The sequence below is a fragment of the Biomphalaria glabrata genome, chromosome 3 (assembly GCF_947242115.1).
Source record: "Biomphalaria glabrata chromosome 3, xgBioGlab47.1, whole genome shotgun sequence".
Taxonomy (NCBI): Eukaryota; Metazoa; Mollusca; class Gastropoda; family Planorbidae; genus Biomphalaria; species Biomphalaria glabrata.
In genome coordinates, this window is record NC_074713.1 from 40,055,085 (window position 1) to 40,074,850 (window position 19,766).

The following is a 19,766-nucleotide window of genomic DNA, read 5'->3' on the forward strand; positions in this document are numbered from 1 at the left end:
GGTGCAGGGCAGGGTTACAACAGTATTATATAGTTAGATATAGGACATTCTTATTATTAACATCTATTCGTTTTAAGACTCATTAGGAAGTACTATGTAAGCATGTAGTTTAAATATTGGACTATTTGTGTGACGTTAACTTTTAATGTAGGTGACGGTAAGAGACGGTAGATCTATACAGCGTAACAACTGCCTGCTACACACGTAAATATCGGTATCAAACTAGTTGCAGTGGCGTAGCAAGGTACCCGTGTCCCGGGTTCAAGAACATCTTGGTGGGCCCCCCTCCAACCAATAAGACAAATTTAGTGTGTGGCAAAAAATGAGTAATCTAAATGTAAAGACATTTCAATGTAAAGATCGTACCTTTTTTTTTTAAATAAGTAATTATGTCATAACGTTTGATTCAGTTAGGACTGCATATAAGTAATAGTGTCTTAAAAGTCAATGTTTTTACAACTTCTTAACAGAGTTAAACGAATTAAAAGTGTTTCAAATGAACAAACAAATGTTCTTCCTAAGTTGTGGGCTCCAACTGGCCATGAGCCATGGGCCCAAGCGTAATGATCTCCTTCGCGCCATGGTTGCTACGCCACAGCTGTGAGCCCCCATTAGTCGTGGGCCCCGGTTCATTGAACCCCTTCACGTCATGGATGCTACGCCACTGCATACTAGAGGAGAGCGAAATAATCTAAAAAATAGGTTGAAATATAAATAATTAGTATATATTATTAACATAAGTAATAAGTTCGTATACAAATCGTATGAATTCTATACTAAAATTCGTCCGCCCCCCCCCCCCCCCCCGGGATCAGCCAGTGGTCTAGTCATCTGAACACTCCAGCATAAAAATGAGAACGAAGAAGAAGAAAATTCATAAGTTATTAAGAACAAAATAATCGCTTTATAACAACAGAGCTGTTGTCTTTTTTCAAATAGTATATTTTGTATATAGATCTATATATATAGGCATCGTCTGCGATTCCGAAAATTAAAGAGAAGTGCAGTATTTCACATGACCACGCCAACCCATTTGTGACGTACATATTTTGACTCATCTAATGCAGACAAAGTCGTCCGCGGGAGTCTACTTAAGTTGTCATTTCATCGTCTGCACCTATCTTAGCCAAGGGTCTTTCTTTGAGTCTCAAATGTGTAGGCCTTCTCCGCGGCCTTCATGGGCGCTTTACAGCTGTCTCTTTAAGAGGTCGTCTGGTGCCAGCTGCTTTGTTTGACATTGCAAGAAAATTAGCACAATCCCATTTCCTGTGTTTATCTTCTGCAGGGGTCAGTGCAGGTTACTTTCTTTGACAGTATCTCCTATCTTCGGCGGTAGCATTCCTTTTAGCTTCAAAAGTCTCAAGGCCTTTATGTAAGTTCTATCCCTGGAATTACCATAGATCTATTATAAATATTACGAAATTAATATACATAACAATATACCAATCTAGGACCATGGATAGGATAAATCACAGACCTTAAACTTTTCTATACAACCATCTGCTTTCTAATAAACTTTGCCATCACCTGCTGGTACGCTAATACTTTACTGGCACAGACATCGATTAAAGAGACTAATTAAACAAGCATCGTAAATCACTCGAACACAGCTACCAATTCTTGAAGAACTTTTCATGAAAAATGCCTTTCCAAAACACACAAGATCCTTAAAGAAAATCTGCACCCATCAAACAAACCAATGTGGTTTTTAACCATCGAGAAGTACATGGAAGCCTAATTCATAAAGTGCTGGTCGTAAGCGTGTGTGTGTGTGGGTATGTTTTGTGTGTGAATGTTGTTCTTGTTATTGATATATAGTTACGCTAAGCTGGACAATGGACCTCATTCACCAATCGTAAACAAACAACATTTAGCCACGTGGCGCTCTATATCTTCTATATAATTTACGATCTCATGTTTAATTCATGATGGTTGTCACGTGACAGTTTTTGTTTAATCAATAAGATCACGTGACTAAATGTTGTTTGTTTACGATTGGTGAATGAGGTCCATTGTAGTCAAACTGAATTTCCATTTGTGGGGACCCAGTATGTCTGCCTGGTCGTGCTATGTGCGCGCCGAATGTTGTTCGGATGTCTCGATAGTCAAGGGTTCATACCCTGCCCGCTGCCATTCTCCGTCATCCTGCGGGAGGTTTGAACATCCGAAACGTGTAAAACATTTTACAAACAAAACATTTTTTAAAATTATCTTAGCTTTTCTAATTGCACGCTTTTGCTATAAATAGTTACAATTGGAAAATATTATATATAGTCTATGAAAAATAAGAACTGAAAAAAGCAATTTTAACAGGAAGTGAAATCTATTATAGGCACACGCCACCTAAAAAAAATAATCATATTATTAATTATACCATAGAATTTGTTGAAAACAAAAAGGTTAGAAAGTGTGGTCGAGAGGCTAAGTACGCTTGAACTTAGCTTAGCTTGGTTACCTATGAAGGGGGCTCGAGGTTCGACACCCGACTCGAGCAGAGTTGTGTTTCCTAAGGCAGCACAGGCACAAATGAGATTGGACCATAGCGCTCTGAGCATGCTATAATAAGCATATAAGCAAGAAAGTAGCGCTACATAAAAGCTATTATTATTATTATATTCAATACATATTGAAATTATATAAATCCAAACGCGTGTGCGTTTAAACTTGTAGCCCTACGTCTGGGTAAGCATTCACCACAACTGTATGGAGGCATTTTTCTCTGCTGCACTGGCTAGGACACCTAGGATCTAGACCTGCGCTTCTCAATTTATGCAGCCGCCCCTATCCATACCCTTAAAAGGAGCCTCCACATAAAATTGCATATTTGAAAAGAAAAAAGGGAAATGAGTTTAATTAAAATTAAAAGTGATCTATTTCTTTATTTACAAATATGGCATGCTTTTTTTATTTTGCCTTATTGTATTCTTAATTGCATTTCTATCGAATCTCGAAGTGGGTCAGGGGGGCCACCACTTACTAAAACCAGACACTGGAAGAGATGTTTTGCTTTCTTTTTTCGGGAAGCCTTGGGAAAAAAACCCAGATACTTATTATTTATTACCTTACAATGAATTTTCTGTTTCAACTGGATACTGGAGATTGAAACATTGAAACATGCTTTTAAAATAATTCAACTTTTGTATTTTAAATTATTAAATAATCAATTTTGTTTCCTTTCTTTTAGCTAAACTTTTTCTCCAACTACATCTGCTAAACCATTGATTCGTGTGTCTAAGAAGATGCCGAGAATAGAAAATCCACGGGCTCAAGAGTCGAGATTCATACATTGGATTAAAAGGGATTTGAACCAAGGCCTATCAAACAATCGATCAATAAAACCCAAGTACCCAACTAGCGACCCGTTTGCTCTAACATATGGTAGACTACCCTATCGAAACTATGTCGACCTTGCTCAGATATATTCAAGGTGTGAATGAGCTAGTTTATTATTAAGGTGTAAATGAATTATTTTATATTTTAGATGTGAATGAACTATTGTATGTGCAAGGTGTGAATGATTTATTCTGTGGCTAAGAAGTGTTGGGACTATGGGATGCTCTTTCACACTCTCAGTGTTGTTGAAGTGTTTCAATAAGAAATGTTGTTGTTACTAATAACGATGGCAACTACAAATAACGATATTCTTGCAGAGGCCGATATGCACTGCTTCTTTATCGACCACTACGCTGGGCAGGGCACAGTATGTGGGACTACTGTTTGCTAAAGGCAATCTTCTTTTTTTGGATGAGTTAAAAAGTGCCCCTCCCCCTTAAAAAGTCTTATAGACCAGCTCCGGCGCTCTTTTGCTGTAACTGTCATAGAAGAAAGCATCTGGCAGCAGGCAGCTTCCGAATGAGTTTAAGATCTCTTACAAAGGCTCCGGGATACACGTTTGAGACTAAAATTAAGTCTACTGCCCTACTGCTGAGGACAGCATAGTTATTTTGTCTGCGCTGGATGTGGCAAAATATGTAGGTCACACTTGGGAATGTATAACTACGTGAAATACTGTAGGGCAGTGTTTCCCAAACTGTGTTCTGAAGAACCCTAGTGTTCCGCGAGGCCTGAATATGTGCTCCACGAACTACTGGAAGAATTAAATAGAATAGGCCACCACGTGAATTAATCTCTCTAAAACAAATAAGCAAACTGTTCCGCTAAATACTAAGGATGTGTGAAGTGTTCCGTTAAGGAAAAAAGTTCTGGGAACACCAATGTCGAGGCCTACTCCTCCTCAGTCTTCAGACTCGAAAACGCACCTTATTATTATTAGTAGGAATATCTAAATAAAATGCGTGTTGTTGTTTTACACTTATTTTTGATGGCTCTGTTTTGAAGAGTGTGGAGGGTTTGACCTATGAGAAATGGCTGCCAAGTAGTGTGAATGCCCTGACGCCAGCCATCATATCATGACTTTCTGCTTGGATGGTTCATTTAAAACTTCAGAATTCCGTTGTTATTGTATACGGCTAACTACTGAAGCTTTTCGTGGACTACTTATCCTGAATACAAATCATTGCCTCCATTGGCATTTGAATTTGAGTGTATGAGTTTGTTAGTCGGACACGACATGGCCTAAATTGTGCCGATGTGCCAAAACTCAAACTCATGAGTTTGTTAGCACGAATGATGACGAATGTATTCCATTTGACACGACGCTCTACATTCGTCGCTAGGGGGCGCAGATGGGGCTGGCTATACAGGGTGACACCCATCATGCTGACACAATGAGGAAAACGTAAGAAACAATTACATTATCATGAAAGCAAATCACCGAAATGTTATTAGGTTTTGTAAACCTACCAATCAATGAATCTTAGTAATAGGTTTCTACAAAAAGAATAAAAAAACGGCAGATTCTACTGGAAAAAAATTACTTTGGGAAAGGATGTGGTGGTGGGGATGACACCAGTAGCAAATCACACTTAAATGACACAAACCCAAGTAACGCCTCTTCCCTTGTTTGTAATAAAATGCCAACACTGGTTCTTCCTAGATCTAGATTTATATATCTTTGATTTCGATGTTACCCAAAGATGCACAGCTTGTAATTGTAAAGCTTATATCAGCTCACTCTGTCAGGTACTCATTTCGAACATGTTATTTCTCTCACACCCACTCTCAGATCCAATTGAAACTTTGTACAATTATTAATTGGCGAAGAAATCTATGAATTGATAAAAACGATTAAACAAGTAGTCAATTAATCACTGATAATTATTTTGTTCGATTCCGACAAGGAAATTGAAACTTCAGTATTCGGAGATAATGCTAAATATTTGGGTTTTGTCCCCTCAGATAATTGTACACGTTATTTCTCCTACCTCCAACACCCTTTCTCGGATCAAGTTGAAACTTTGAACAATTATTTATTCTGTCTAAAAGAACACGAATCAAAAACTAGTCAATTAATTATTGGTAATTAATTTATCTCAACATAATTGAGATATATAGTTGTAAAAAGCCTTTTTTAAAAAAAGTATTTTTATATTTTGCTTGCTTTTAAACATTGCTGTTGTCTAGCGCAACTTTCATGATTTTTTAATGCTCAGCGCGCTATTGCCCAATCTCTTTTGTAAGCCAGTGGGGGGAGGGGTATTATGGACAGGGTTTCCGAGCTGCTTTAAGAACTCTGCAAACATTACACAGCTTGAATCGGGACTCGAATTAGCGCCCTCTTGATAGGTTGCCAAGCGTTGTTTTGTTGTTTTTGTTTTTTTGGCCATATATTTAGACGATGATATTCTCTACTTTTTGTTTTTGTTTTAAAGCGAATCACGGCACGACTATGTGGACCACTTAAATACCACTGTGAAACAACTGTCTTGTGAGAACACTGTCCAGCTTCGTTGGCGCGTCAGCAAAGAAGTTCCCGCCTTTTCGCTTGACTTCCTGCAGCTCTATCTCTCCAGGTCAGTTCCAATTTGGATCTAATATTCTAAATGATACTTTTGATTGATCCATAGCACTTAAGTTTCAACTATCTAGCTGTCGGAAGGAAATGTTTAAATGTGTCTTTGTGTCGTAGATTGAGAGCAGCTTACACGTCAAGAAAATTATGAGATTGGCAGAAGTAAAATGTCATTTGAATTCATTACAATGTGTCATACATTTGAAGAATATTGAACTGTATATATTATACATACGAATGAGATATCTTCAATGAGATTGATATGTAGAGCAGAGCAAATGTAGCATAGTCATAAAATGAAACAACAAATTGATTAATATAGTTCCACTGGCGGATCCAGGGGGGGGGGGCGGTAGGGGCGATCGCCCCCCCCCCCCACTCGGCCGACCCCCCCCCGAAGGGGGGGGGACGGACGAACTTTAGTATAGGATTCACACAATTTGTATACGAATTTATTACTTATGTTAAAAATATATACTAATTATTTTTATTTCAACCTATTTTTAGATTATTTCGCCCCCCCCTCTAGTATGTTGGCCGATTTGGTGGGGTTGGGAGGGGAAGATGGTATCAATTTCGCCCCCCCCTTAACTTTCGAGTGGGGGGGGGCGGTCCAATTTACTGGTAGAAATCACAGCCTGCTAACAAAATCAATTAAATATCTATATCCTTGTAACTTGTTATTGATATTTTGACCGATCTTTATATTATGTCGTTCCCTGTTTGCCGATTGGTGGGGGGAAGGGGACGAATACCTATTCTGCCCTTCCCACCTAAACCCTTTGAGTGGGGGGGGCGGTCCGTTTTTATTGAGAAATCATAGTTTGTGAACAAAATTAGTTGAATTAATATATAAATTTTATATTACGTCGCTCCCTTTCTGGTATTTTGGCCGATTCGGTGGGGTGAGGGGGGGGGGGGGCGATTGCATGGACTGCCCTCCCCACTCTAGCCCTCTGGGGGGGGGGCGGTCCTATTTTTGTGGAGAATCATAGTTTGTGAATAAAATTAGTTGAATATCTATATAATATAAACTACGTATTGATATGTGACCCATTGTAAATATGTCGTACCACACTCTAATCTCAAATTGTATCATTAGAAAATTTAAATGAAAAAGGGTTGTACCAGGTGGGAGGGGCGATACATGCAATCGCATTTCCCCCATCGGACAAATCAATACTTTTTCTTTTTGTATTATAGTTAAGAAGTTACAAAATTAAACAAATCTGTCACTAATATAATTTATATATACTATAAATTAAATTCTTATATCGAGTCGCCCCATACCTATTCTTTAATGCCAAATGCAATCTTTAGCAGAAATTAGTAAAGGAGCCAGGATTAATCGTTTTCACTCTACCGCCATTCCCATTTCCAGACAGAGTTTTTGTAATTTCACATGAAGTTATCATAAGTATTTTATGAAAGACTTTGCATTGGAAAAGTTAGAATTCAAACGAAATTTTTCAGTATAAGAGTCATGATTGAGATGAGTTCTAAACTCAAATAACGTTTTCATAGTCGCCTTTTCCCAACCTTTACTCAATCTGATATTTTTCTAGCTAAATAAATTTGGGACTATAACTCACAATTATGCTAGAGTCTTCTTGAATACTATTTATCGAATAAGTTTTTTTTCGGCGGTGATCCTCAAAGCAAAAATCTAAATACGTGGGGTATCCTATCTTTTCAAGGAACAAATCGGTTTTATTTGCAATGTATTATGGGTCTATAAATTCAAATTAGAATATTTTTCAAGTACAACATTATTCGAAAGGTCGTTTTTTAATAGTATGAATAATGAGCTTCAGGTCAGGAGAATGCGTTTCTGCAGTGAAGAATGCAAGAAAACGCTTTTGGCGTCGGGGCTTCGCCTCGAACTTCATTTATGGGTAATGAGTTGTAGATGTCAGGAGAATGCGTTTCTGCAATGAAGAATGCAAGAAAACGCTTTTGGCGTCGGGGCTTCGCCCCGAACTCCATTGATGAATAATGAGCTGTACATGTCAGGAGAATGCGTTTCTGCAGTGAAAAAAGCAAGAAAACGCTTATGGTGTTGGGGCTTCGCCCCGAACTCCATTGATGAATAATGAGCTGTACTTGTCAGGAGAATACGTTTCAGCAGTGAAAAAAGCAAGAAAACGCTTATGGCGTCGGGGCTTCGCCCCGAACTTCACCAGAGAACCTTATAGCGCTGCCCCAGTTGTTTTGGTTTTCGCCGAAGGTTGAGAAATGCTGCTTTTTTTATTCTCATATATATGTGTGTGTGTGTGTGTGCGTGTGTGTGTGCGTGCGTGTGTGTGTGTTTGTGCGCGCGCGCGCTGTATGCACGTTTATGCGTAGGGTTAGGGTTTACTGGGCGTTAGGGTTAGGGTTTGGAAAAAAATCGCCCCCCCCCACTCCAAAGTTCTGGATCCGCTAGTGTATAGTTCTAGACAAGGAGATGAGTGCGGAGGCCTCAAGTTAATGTAAGCCTTAAACAAACAATAGTCTATACCTACAATCATGTTCTGTGTACTAGTGATAGAGCATTGTGGTTTATCTATAATATTGAATTTCATTTATATTACAAGTGTAGCTCAAGATTTTTTTATAAAGTCGAAATTTTGCTGGATTCCACGTGCATCATTTATCTATGTCCTCATCTATCTATCATCGTCTAGTCAGACATTCTTAAGGCATCATTTATCTATGTCCTCATCTATCTATCATCGTCTAGTCAGACATTCTTAAGGCATCATTTATCTATGTCCTCATCTATCTATCATCGTCTAGTCAGACATTCTTGAGGCATCATTTATCTATGTCCTCATCTATCTATCATCGTCTAGTCAGACATTCTTAAGGCATCATTTATCTATGTCCTCATCTATCTATCATCGTCTAGTCAGACATTCTTGAGGCATCATTTATCTATGTCCTCATCTATCTATCATCGTCTAGTCAGACATTCTTAAGGCATCATTTATCTATGTCCTCATCTATCTATCATCGTCTAGTCAGACATTCTTAAGGCATCATTTATCTATGTCCTCATCTATCTATCATCGTCTAGTCAGACATTCTTAAGGCATCATTTATCTATGTCCTCATCTATCTATCATCGTCTAGTCAGACATTCTTAAGGCATCATTTATCTATGTCCTCATCTATCTATCATCGTCTAGTCAGACATTCTTAAGGCATCATTTATCTATGTCCTCATCTATCTATCATCGTCTAGTCAGACATTCTTGAGGCATCATTTATCTATGTCCTCATCTATCTATCATCGTCTAGTCAGACATTCTTAAGGCATCATTTATCTATGTCCTCATCTATCTATCATCGTCTAGTCAGACATTCTTAAGGCATCATTTATCTATGTCCTCATCTATCTATCATCGTCTAGTCAGACATTCTTAAGGCATCATTTATCTATGTCCTCATCTATCTATCATCGTCTAGTCAGACATTCTTGAGGCATCATTTATCTATGTCCTCATCTATCTATCATCGTCTAGTCAGACATTCTTAAGGCATCATTTATCTATGTCCTCATCTATCTATCATCGTCTAGTCAGACATTCTTGAGGCATCATTTATCTATGTCCTCATCTATCTATCATCGTCTAGTCAGACATTCTTAAGGCATCATTTATCTATGTCCTCATCTATCTATCATCGTCTAGTCAGACATTCTTAAGGCATCATTTATCTATGTCCTCGTCTATCTATCATCGTCTAGTCAGACATTCTTAAGGCATCATTTATCTATGTCCTCATCTATCTATCATCGTCTAGTCAGACATTCTTGAGGCATCATTTATCTATGTCCTCATCTATCTATCATCGTCTAGTCAGACATTCTTAAGGCATCATTTATCTATGTCCTCATCTATCTATCATCGTCTAGTCAGACATTCTTGAGGCATCATTTATCTATGTCCTCATCTATCTATCATCGTCTAGTCAGACATTCTTAAGGCATCATTTATCTATGTCCTCATCTATCTATCATCGTCTAGTCAGACATTCTTAAGGCATCATTTATCTATGTCCTCGTCTATTTATCGTCGTCTAGTCAGACATTCGTGAGGCATCATTTATCTATGTCCTCATCTATCTATCATCGTCTAGTCAGACATTCGTGAGGCATCATTTATCTATGTCCTCATCTATCTATCATCGTCTAGTCAGACATTCTTGAGGCATCATTTATTTATGTCCTCATCTATCTATCGTCGTCTAGTCAGACATTCTTGAGGCATCATTTATCTATGTCCTCATCTATCTATCATCGTCTAGTCAGACATTCTTAAGGCATCATTTATCTATGTCCTCATCTATCTATCATCGTCTAGTCAGACATTCTTGAGGCATCATTTATCTATGTCCTCATCTATCTATCATCGTCTAGTCAGACATTATTGAGGCATCATTTATCTATGTCCTCATCTATCTATCATCGTCTTGTCAGACATTCTTGAGGCATCATTTATCTATGTCCTCATCTATCTATCATCGTCTAGTCAGACATTCTTAAGGCATCATTTATCTATGTCCTCATCTATCTATCATCGTCTAGTCAGACATTCTTAAGGCATCATTTATCTATGTCCTCATCTATCTATCATCGTCTAGTCAGACATTCTTAAGGCATCATTTATCTATGTCCTCATCTATCTATCATCGTCTAGTCAGACATTCTTAAGGCATCATTTATCTATGTCCTCATCTATCTATCATCGTCTAGTCAGACATTCTTAAGGCATCATTTATCTATGTCCTCATCTATCTATCATCGTCTAGTCAGACATTCGTGAGGCATCATTTATCTATGTCCTCATCTATCTATCATCGTCTAGTCAGACATTCTTGAGGCATCATTTATCTATGTCCTCATCTATCTATCGTCGTCTAGTCAGACATTCTTGAAGCATCATTTATCTATGTCCTCATCTATCTATCATCGTCTAGTCAGACATTCTTGAGGCATCATTTATCTATGTCCTCATCTATCTATCATCGTCTAGTCAGACATTCTTGGGGCATCATTTATCTATGTCCTCATCTATCTATCATCGTCTAGTCAGACATTATTGAGGCATCATTTATCTATGTCCTCATCTATCTATCATCGTCTTGTCAGACATTCTTGAGGCATCATATATCTATGTCCTCATCTATCTATCATCGTCTAGTCAGACATTCTTAAGGCATCATTTATCTATGTCCTCATCTATCTATCATCGTCTAGTCAGACATTCTTAAGGCATCATTTATCTATGTCCTCATCTATCTATCATCGTCTAGTCAGACATTCTTAAGGCATCATTTATCTATGTCCTCATCTATCTATCATCGTCTAGTCAGACATTCTTAAGGCATCATTTATCTATGTCCTCATCTATCTATCATCGTCTAGTCAGACATTCTTAAGGCATCATTTATCTATGTCCTCATCTATCTATCATCGTCTAGTCAGACATTCTTGAGGCATCATTTATCTATGTCCTCATCTATCTATCATCGTCTAGTCAGACATTCTTAAGGCATCATTTATCTATGTCCTCATCTATCTATCATCGTCTAGTCAGACATTCTTAAGGCATCATTTATCTATGTCCTCATCTATCTATCATCGTCTAGTCAGACATTCTTAAGGCATCATTTATCTATGTCCTCATCTATCTATCATCGTCTAGTCAGACATTCTTGAGGCATCATTTATCTATGTCCTCATCTATCTATCATCGTCTAGTCAGACATTCTTGAGGCATCATTTATCTATGTCCTCATCTATCTATCATCGTCTAGTCAGACATTCTTGAGGCATCATTTATCTATGTCCTCATCTATCTATCATCGTCTAGTCAGACATTCTTAAGGCATCATTTATCTATGTCCACATCTATCTATCATCGTCTAGTCAGACATTCTTAAGGCATCATTTATCTATGTCCTCATCTATTTATCATCGTCTAGTCAGACATTCGTGAGGCATCATTTATCTATGTCCTCATCTATCTATCATCGTCTAGTCAGACATTCTTAAGGCATCATTTATCTATGTCCTCATCTATCTATCATCGTCTAGTCAGACATTCTTGAGGCATCATTTATCTATGTCCTCATCTATCTATCATCGTCTAGTCAGACATTCTTAAGGCATCATTTATCTATGTCCTCATCTATCTATCATCGTCTAGTCAGACATTCTTAAGGCATCATTTATCTATGTCCTCATCTATCTATCATCGTCTAGTCAGACATTCTTAAGGCATCATTTATCTATGTCCTCATCTATCTATCATCGTCTAGTCAGACATTCTTGAGGCATCATTTATCTATGTCCTCATCTATCTATCATCGTCTAGTTAGACATTCTTAAGGCATCATTTATCTATGTCCTCATCTATCTATCATCGTCTAGTCAGACATTCTTAAGGCATCATTTATCTATGTCCTCATCTATCTATCATCGTCTAGTCAGACATTCTTAAGGCATCATTTATCTATGTCCTCATCTATCTATCATCGTCTAGTCAGACATTCTTAAGGCATCATTTATCTATGTCCTCATCTATCTATCATCGTCTAGTCAGACATTCTTAAGGCATCATTTATCTATGTCCTCATCTATCTATCATCGTCTAGTCAGACATTCTTAAGGCATCCTTTATCTATGTCCTCATCTATCTATCATCGTCTAGTCAGACATTCTTAAGGCATCATTTATCTATGTCCTCGTCTATTTATCGTCGTCTAGTCAGACATTCGTGAGGCATCATTTATCTATGTCCTCATCTATCTATCATCGTCTAGTCAGACATTCGTGAGGCATCATTTATCTATGTCCTCATCTATCTATCATCGTCTAGTCAGACATTCTTGAGGCATCATTTATCTATGTCCTCATCTATCTATCGTCGTCTAGTCAGACATTCTTGAGGCATCATTTATCTATGTCCTCATCTATTTATCATCGTCTAGTCAGACATTCTTAAGGCATCATTTATCTATGTCCTCATCTATCTATCATCGTCTAGTCAGACATTCTTAAGGCATCATTTATCTATGTCCTCATCTATTTATCGTCGTCTAGTCAGACATTCGTGAGGCATCATTTATCTATGTCCTCATCTATCTATCATCGTCTAGTCAGACATTCGTGAGGCATCATTTATCTATGTCCTCATCTATCTATCATCGTCTAGTCAGACATTCTTGAGGCATCATTTATCTATGTCCTCATCTATCTATCGTCGTCTAGTCAGACATTCTTGAGGCATCATTTATCTATGTCCTCATCTATTTATCATCGTCTAGTCAGACATTCTTGAGGCATCATTTATCTATGTCCTCATCTATCTATCATCGTCTAGTCAGACATTCTTGAGGCATCATTTATCTATGTCCTCATCTATTTATCGTCGTCTAGTCAGACATTCTTGAGGCATCATTTATCTATGTCTTCATCTATCTATCATCGTCTAATCAGACATTCTTGGTTAGAATCCCCGCATGTTTCATTAGGGAGAGAATATTCAACCTGTTCTAGACTGACGTGCATGAAAACGGAGTTGATTCTGGAATTGCCAACACTGTGCACGAATAATTCTCATTCAATGTCACTTAAAATAGCCAATAGTGTGCAGGAATAAATCTCATTAAATGCCACTTAAAATAGCCAATAGTGTGCAGGAATAAATCTCATCAAACGGCACTTAAAAAAGCCAACATTGTGCAGGACTAAATACCATTTAATGCCACTGAATGTTTCTGTCATTCCAAGGTTTGGACCGGTGGAAGCCATTTATCAACTTGCCAACAACGTGGCACTAGTCACTTTTAAGAATGTGCAGTCCTCGAGATTTGTACTTAGCAGCATTGACCTTGGCCTTCCTTACGGTCGACTGCACGCCAAACGATGGAACCCTACAAACATGGTACTTAAGAACTAATTTATGAGATTATTTTTTTAAATTAAATATGTAACCTTACTTTATTTCTCTGCAGGCCTTGAAAGGAATGTTTTCATGTTTTTAAGACATCTAACATGTTTTTTTTCTGATTAATTTTGGACCGAATCCAAAAGTACATAAACAAAACCTATTAATGTCTGATCTGGTTGTTATGTACAAAGCAATCGCGTCCCGATGTGGTCCGATTTATTGGATTTTACTGTTTATGTATAGATAATTGTATATTATATTCTTAATTTTGTAAATTCAATCTCGTAAATCCAATGTTTTCCTATGACAATCATTTGTAAAACACGTGTCAAATAAGTAGGTCACAATTAGGTATGTGTAAAAATTATCTACTTCACGATACTATGACTTTGTATTTGTAGGCAATGTATATAGAGATATAATAATAAGGCTTGTCTTCGAGTCCGAAGATTAGTGAGGAGTGCAGTATTTCCCGTGGCTGCGCAGCCCCAGCTGTTACCTACATATTTTGCCACACCCAGGGCAAGCATAACCATTGTCCGCAGGTGGTCGATTTAGATTTTCTTTTCGCCTTCTGCGTTTGTCCTCGGCAACATGTATGGGTTCTTGCTTAAGTGTTTTGTGTTTTAAAGCTATTTAATTTAATAACTTTGGAGCAGAGGTTCTCAAACGTTTTCTGTTCAGGGACCCCTTTACAAGCCATATGATGTTGGCGGACTACCGACACAGCCTGATTTGTCTGCCCAAATCGCATATTTCTAAAGCCGCTGGAATAATTAAACTCTCCGCAACTGCATGTGCTTTTTTGCTCTGCGCTATTCAGTAATTTATTTATAGTGGTAAGAGTTTTCCCTATTGTCGCATTGCTAATAATTTTCTGCTGATTTGTACAGACTTCACGTTTTAATAAATCTACGGGTTTGTCCTTTAGTTCATTATGATTTGTTACAATATGTTGAAGAGTACGCTTTAGTGTTGGAGGTTTCTAACTTTCATACGATTACGCATTGAAACATATGACACATTATGGCTAATCACTGTTTCTTTTGTACGGTAGACATCCGACGTGTAAATATTCAGGAGCATATTGACGTAGGTTTGCTTTATGTGGCGCAACCTCTTTTACGGCCTGCGATCAACAATCAGACAAACACGAAGTATAACTTAATAATTAACCATAAAATGTGCACGATTAGTAACCATGCTGTCGTGGGGTCTCGTGGTCGTTGGAAAATAAGTAATTTGATATTCTTGCGAAAATATAGATCTATCACGTGACTGTTATAAATCTTGTTGTTTTGTCAAGCTGCGTCAACAATAATCATGTAATAGTTCATAATAAACATATTAAACAGTAGTGAGGAGCAAGTTGATTTTTATTCAAGTTATCCTATCGGATAAACTGGATTTTAGCCAAAAAAGATATTATAATTGTCAACAAGTGTTATCTTTCTGTAGAACCCCCTAAGATCGTCTCGCGGATCCTTGGGGGTGGGGGGTGGGGAGGGGGGTTTCTAGGACGACAGTTTGAGAACCACTGCTTAGGAGGACGTTACGGCCTGGGTGGCGAAAATGTTGAGGTAGCGAGATGTTGTTATAGATTACATTATTGGACCAACCATAAGATGGTAACAAAATGTTTCTATTGGTTACATTAGTGGATTAAACATAAGAGGCTAGCGAAATATTTCTACCAGTTACATTAGTGGACCAACCTGGTGTCCAACCATAAGATGCTAAAAAAAATGTCTCTATTGATTACATTAGTGGACCAACCATAAGATCTTTACCGAATATAGCTATTGAGTACATTAGTGGACCAACCATATAATGCTGACTAAGTGTTATTATTAAATGTATACACAGGATCCTGACTAAATGTTGCTATAGACTGTATACACAAGATCCTGACTAAATGTTGCTATTGACTGTATACACAGGATCCTGACCAAATGTTGCTATTGACTGTATACACAGGATCCTAACCAAATGTTGATATTGACTGTATACACAGGATCCTGACTAAATGTTGATATTGACTGTATACACAGGAGCCAGACTAAATGTTGCTATTGACTGTATACACAGGATCCTGACTATTTCCGAGTGATAAAGCACGTGCACAAGGCCTCAGAAACTAAGTCCAGATTTCACAGCTTAATGGACAAAGATGACCGTCTGTCTGTCTTCTCTAATTTCAGAAACATGTCTCGCAACATTTGTACCAGGTAAATAATGTTCTTTCGTGTCTTTTCAAACGTCCAAAACATCTGACTGAAATACTACAGAACAACTCAGTGTCATGATTAGGGATGGTAAACGCTATACTTTTAAGTCAAAGCACGTCAAGTAGTTGTAGCTACTAGTTCTATTTATAGCTCAGAAGTGTTCGAACAAACACACATCTGATAGTCGTGTCGTGTTCGGAATGTTCCTATCTGAGGAATCAAAGGAGGAGAAAAATGGAAAATTAGAAACATGACGTTGCCAAGCAACCTTATGATTGTTTGATTTCCAAAATCTTTACTATATAGGTAGGTGATTTATTTTGAACAACAAAACACCGGGTGTAGCCGGTAGGTAATTATATTGTTTATAAGTAGTAGATTTATATATAATGATCAATGTAATTCACGTAACCAGTATGACATATATCAGGTTGACGGTTATCTCTCATTGATGACGACAGAGGTCGCTAAGTGGTCAAACAAATGGCTGAAGATAGAAATGTTATCGAGTTCGAATCAGTGAATGCTGTGCTTGTCTTGTCTTAAGACATGAATTGACAAGTTAATTGTTAGCCTAATAGCTGCATAGTTTTTTGTTTCTTGCCTAAAGAGGAAAAGTTTGAAAACTAAACTAAAAGGTTTTCCTGTTGACAGTTCCAAGAAGTACGGACAAACCTTGTCTCGACTGTTCAACCAAGAATTACAAGTTACTGGTAAGAGATTATTTTATTTGAACTAGTCCAGTACCACCTGTTTTATTATCATTACTGTCATTACTAACGTTTGAGATTTTGTCTTTAATCCAAGAAGTTGATAGGAAATTTGCTTAGATTGTATACATTTATTTCTTAAAAGTATTACTATGTGCACACTTCGGTGTGTATTACTTACGGAGTTACGTCAACTATATATTAGTCGCTGCCGAAGCGCTTCTTTACAGTGTCAAAAAAAAAAAGTAGTGGAGGCAAGCTCCTTCGGCCAATGACCAAATGAAAGGACCAATGGTCATGAATGATAGATTGGTTCTTCACCGACCATCTGTCCGAAGGTGCCCTACCAAATAATCATTTGATTGCATTCGTTTTGTGAGGTCACAACTACTTAAACAAGAGCTGCACCTTGTTTTCCATGCAGATGGAATCCTTCATATTCCTACAATGTACCATTAGACTCTATATAATCATAAGTGGACAGTTTTCGCGAAGAAAGGCGCGGAGAATGGTCTGAGATAATTTTTTCCCCACCTCTTCACGTGCTACGTTAATTTTGTGGGTTTGATCCCCACACTTTTTTTTTTCTATTTAGTTTTCAATCACAAATAACAGGAATGTTTCATTTGACTCTATTAGTTGAACGTAAAGTCTCAGTGGTCCCTTGACTTTCCTGGTAGTGGTGCTGTGACAGTTCGCCTAATCAAACCATTCCACTTTTCCCGGTCAGCAGCTGTTCTTAGCAGGATATCAAGAAAGAGGCCTTTCATTTTTTTTTTATGCTGTCCAGCCAGAATTTCTTTGGACGAACCTTTCTTCGTGCTCTCTGCTGTACATTGACATGAACATGTCTTACAATAGAACCGAAGTTCGAATCAGCTCAGCTTTCGTCTCTTAACAGTTCCTCCTTTTAGCCAACCAGTAAAAAGTAGGAATAGATTTTTTTTACAAGTTCAATTTTGCTTGTTATATTGTTCATTTTAATTAATTTATTTTTGGTTCTTTATACTCACAACACTCAATACTGAATTCCATTGCAGATATTTTATCAGAGAAAAAAACAAGTCTTCCTTCTAAGAAGAGTACCTTAGTAATGATAAAGAACGCTGAAGACTATTTCGCCACCATCAAGAAAATGGGAACCCTTGTGGTCGTTGACTTCTATGCCACTTGGTGTGGCCCTTGCAAGAAGATTGCTCCATTCCTGGATATGCTAGTCACCAAGATAAACAATGTCCTTGTAGCCAAGGTGAACGTGGACGAATGTGCAGATCTAGCAGACGAAGAGGACATCAAGTCTCTGCCAACTTTTATTTTCTACAAAAACGGGACCAAACTGGAGACGCTCATAGGAGCCAGTGAAGAGAAACTGCTTGAACTGGTTGTGTTTCATAGCCAATAACAATAAAAAAGAGAAATACCATAGACTATATATAAATAGTCTATGAGAAATACTAAGTCCTATTGCCCCTTGCCTATATCGCGTTAGCAATAAAGCTTACTTGTGATAATGCTCATAAACTAGGTCACTTGGTTGTAATTCAAAATGTGAATGTTCGTAATGAAACAAACATGTCATTATAATAATTTGTACAAAAAAAAGTTTGGTTTGTAAAATGTTTTACATGTTTCGGATATTCCATCAGAGTTCAAGATAATCTACTTCCTAGTCCAAACCTCCCGTAGGATGACTGGGCATGGCAGCAGGCAGGGTATCGAGACGACCGAACAACATAACAGCGAGCATATGGCACGACCAGGCAGCTGTCTAATTTGAATTGACAAATAAAGCAGAGAAATAGTCTTAAAATGTTAAACTAACAATATTTTTTAAAAAATCGTTTATTTTTAAGTATTTGAATAGCTCTGTGGCAAAACATGTCGGCCTACTGGAGACCATTATGGAGGCTTAAGTTAAAACTGAAACAACTTTTTAATGCTCTAAATTGCTTTTGAAAAGGCAGCACGGAAAGCTTCTCGTAGATACTCCATCCCGCCCCCCCCCCCAAACAGCTGGTCTACAAAACTGATTGAACCATAGCGCACTGAGCATGCTATAAAAATGTTACATGGAAAATATACTAACTCGGCGGCGTACGACCCGTGACAATAATCATGAGCTATAGCAGCCCGAATAGTGTTTTCAGATCGCACATGGAAACTTAAAGTCTACTGACTAAATCTACTGATAAACCAAACAGTGTATCATTTTTGGACAACAAACTTATATGGTATTGCATGAATTTGGTTAAATATTTGTGTCATTAATAAATGATTACATGACTGATTCAAAATAATAAATGGAATTTCACCCAATATCGGCCTAAATGAGGGCTTTTTTAAAAGTAGGCCTACTTTTTTTTATTTAACTTGTTAAGGCCCTAATTCCTTTATAATATTGGCATAACAACTAAATGGACTAGCTTTACCCGGTAGAAGCGTAAAGCAGAATATTATAAAAATGTGTTTAAAATTCCACATAGCGACTGATGAGGTCAGACACTAGACATCTATCATTGAAGCCTTTTAATTAGGTTATGTGTAGACTGCATTCGTAAATTAATTACCGTAGACTGGATTTATTAAACCAGGGTAACTCTGTGAGATATATAGATCTAGAACTTTCAAAAAAATCTGTTCAATAAAACCCTCAGCTGTGCACATGCTAAAAGTGTGGTGTCATCTGTTTTCACTGCGATTTAAGAGCTTCTTTTTTTTTTTTAGATCTGCATTGAATGCTGAAGTAGACTAAGTGGAGAGAAGTTTCTGAGATTCTGGCTTGTAGTTTGTTTTTGTTTTTTTGTATATATTACCATGGCAACAGAACTAGACTAGTAGACTCCCTAATGTTTTAATGTAGGGTCGTGAGGAATAGATTAGCTTGCGGCTAAGTGGATTGTGGTATTGCCGGAGTCGCGTGTCAGTTCAACGTACGCTGAATGAATAGAATGACTAATTACGTCATCAGGTCCGCATC

General features: G+C 37.7%; 1 protein-coding gene across 3 annotated transcripts; it reads left to right on the forward strand.

Annotated features, from left to right (window-relative positions):
* Positions 1 to 2,276: 2,276 nt before the first annotated feature.
* Positions 2,277 to 18,329, forward strand: LOC106052542 (uncharacterized). 3 transcript variants are annotated; one of them, XM_013207937.2, is made up of 7 exons: positions 2,277 to 2,399; positions 3,185 to 3,427; positions 5,772 to 5,912; positions 13,692 to 13,845; positions 15,940 to 16,079; positions 16,734 to 16,792; positions 17,830 to 18,328. In XM_013207937.2, the coding sequence occupies exons 2-7, from the start codon at positions 3,240 to 3,242 to the stop codon at positions 18,189 to 18,191; spliced, it is 1,044 nt and encodes a 347-aa protein (XP_013063391.2). In that variant the 5' UTR covers positions 2,277 to 2,399; positions 3,185 to 3,239; the 3' UTR covers positions 18,192 to 18,328. The 3 variants fall into 3 exon arrangements, with proteins under 3 accessions (XP_013063391.2, XP_055880992.1, XP_013063392.2); XM_056025017.1 differs by lacking the exon at positions 2,277 to 2,399 and adding an exon at positions 2,406 to 2,425 and having other exon boundaries at positions 17,830 to 18,329; XM_013207938.2 differs by lacking the exon at positions 2,277 to 2,399 and adding an exon at positions 2,547 to 2,682 and having other exon boundaries at positions 17,830 to 18,329.
* The last annotated feature ends 1,437 nt before the right edge of the window (positions 18,330 to 19,766 follow it).

Bases quoted from the DNA above. Each gene is read 5' to 3' on its own strand.
- LOC106052542 (XM_013207937.2), top strand. From the start codon at position 3,240: ATGCCGAGAATAGAAAATCCACGGGCTCAAGAGTCGAGATTCATACAT. The intron at 5,913-13,691 runs GTCAGTTCCAAT...TGTCATTCCAAG, and splicing joins CTGCAGCTCTATCTCTCCAG to GTTTGGACCGGTGGAAGCCA. The intron at 16,793-17,829 runs GTAAGAGATTAT...ATTCCATTGCAG, and splicing joins CCAAGAATTACAAGTTACTG to ATATTTTATCAGAGAAAAAA.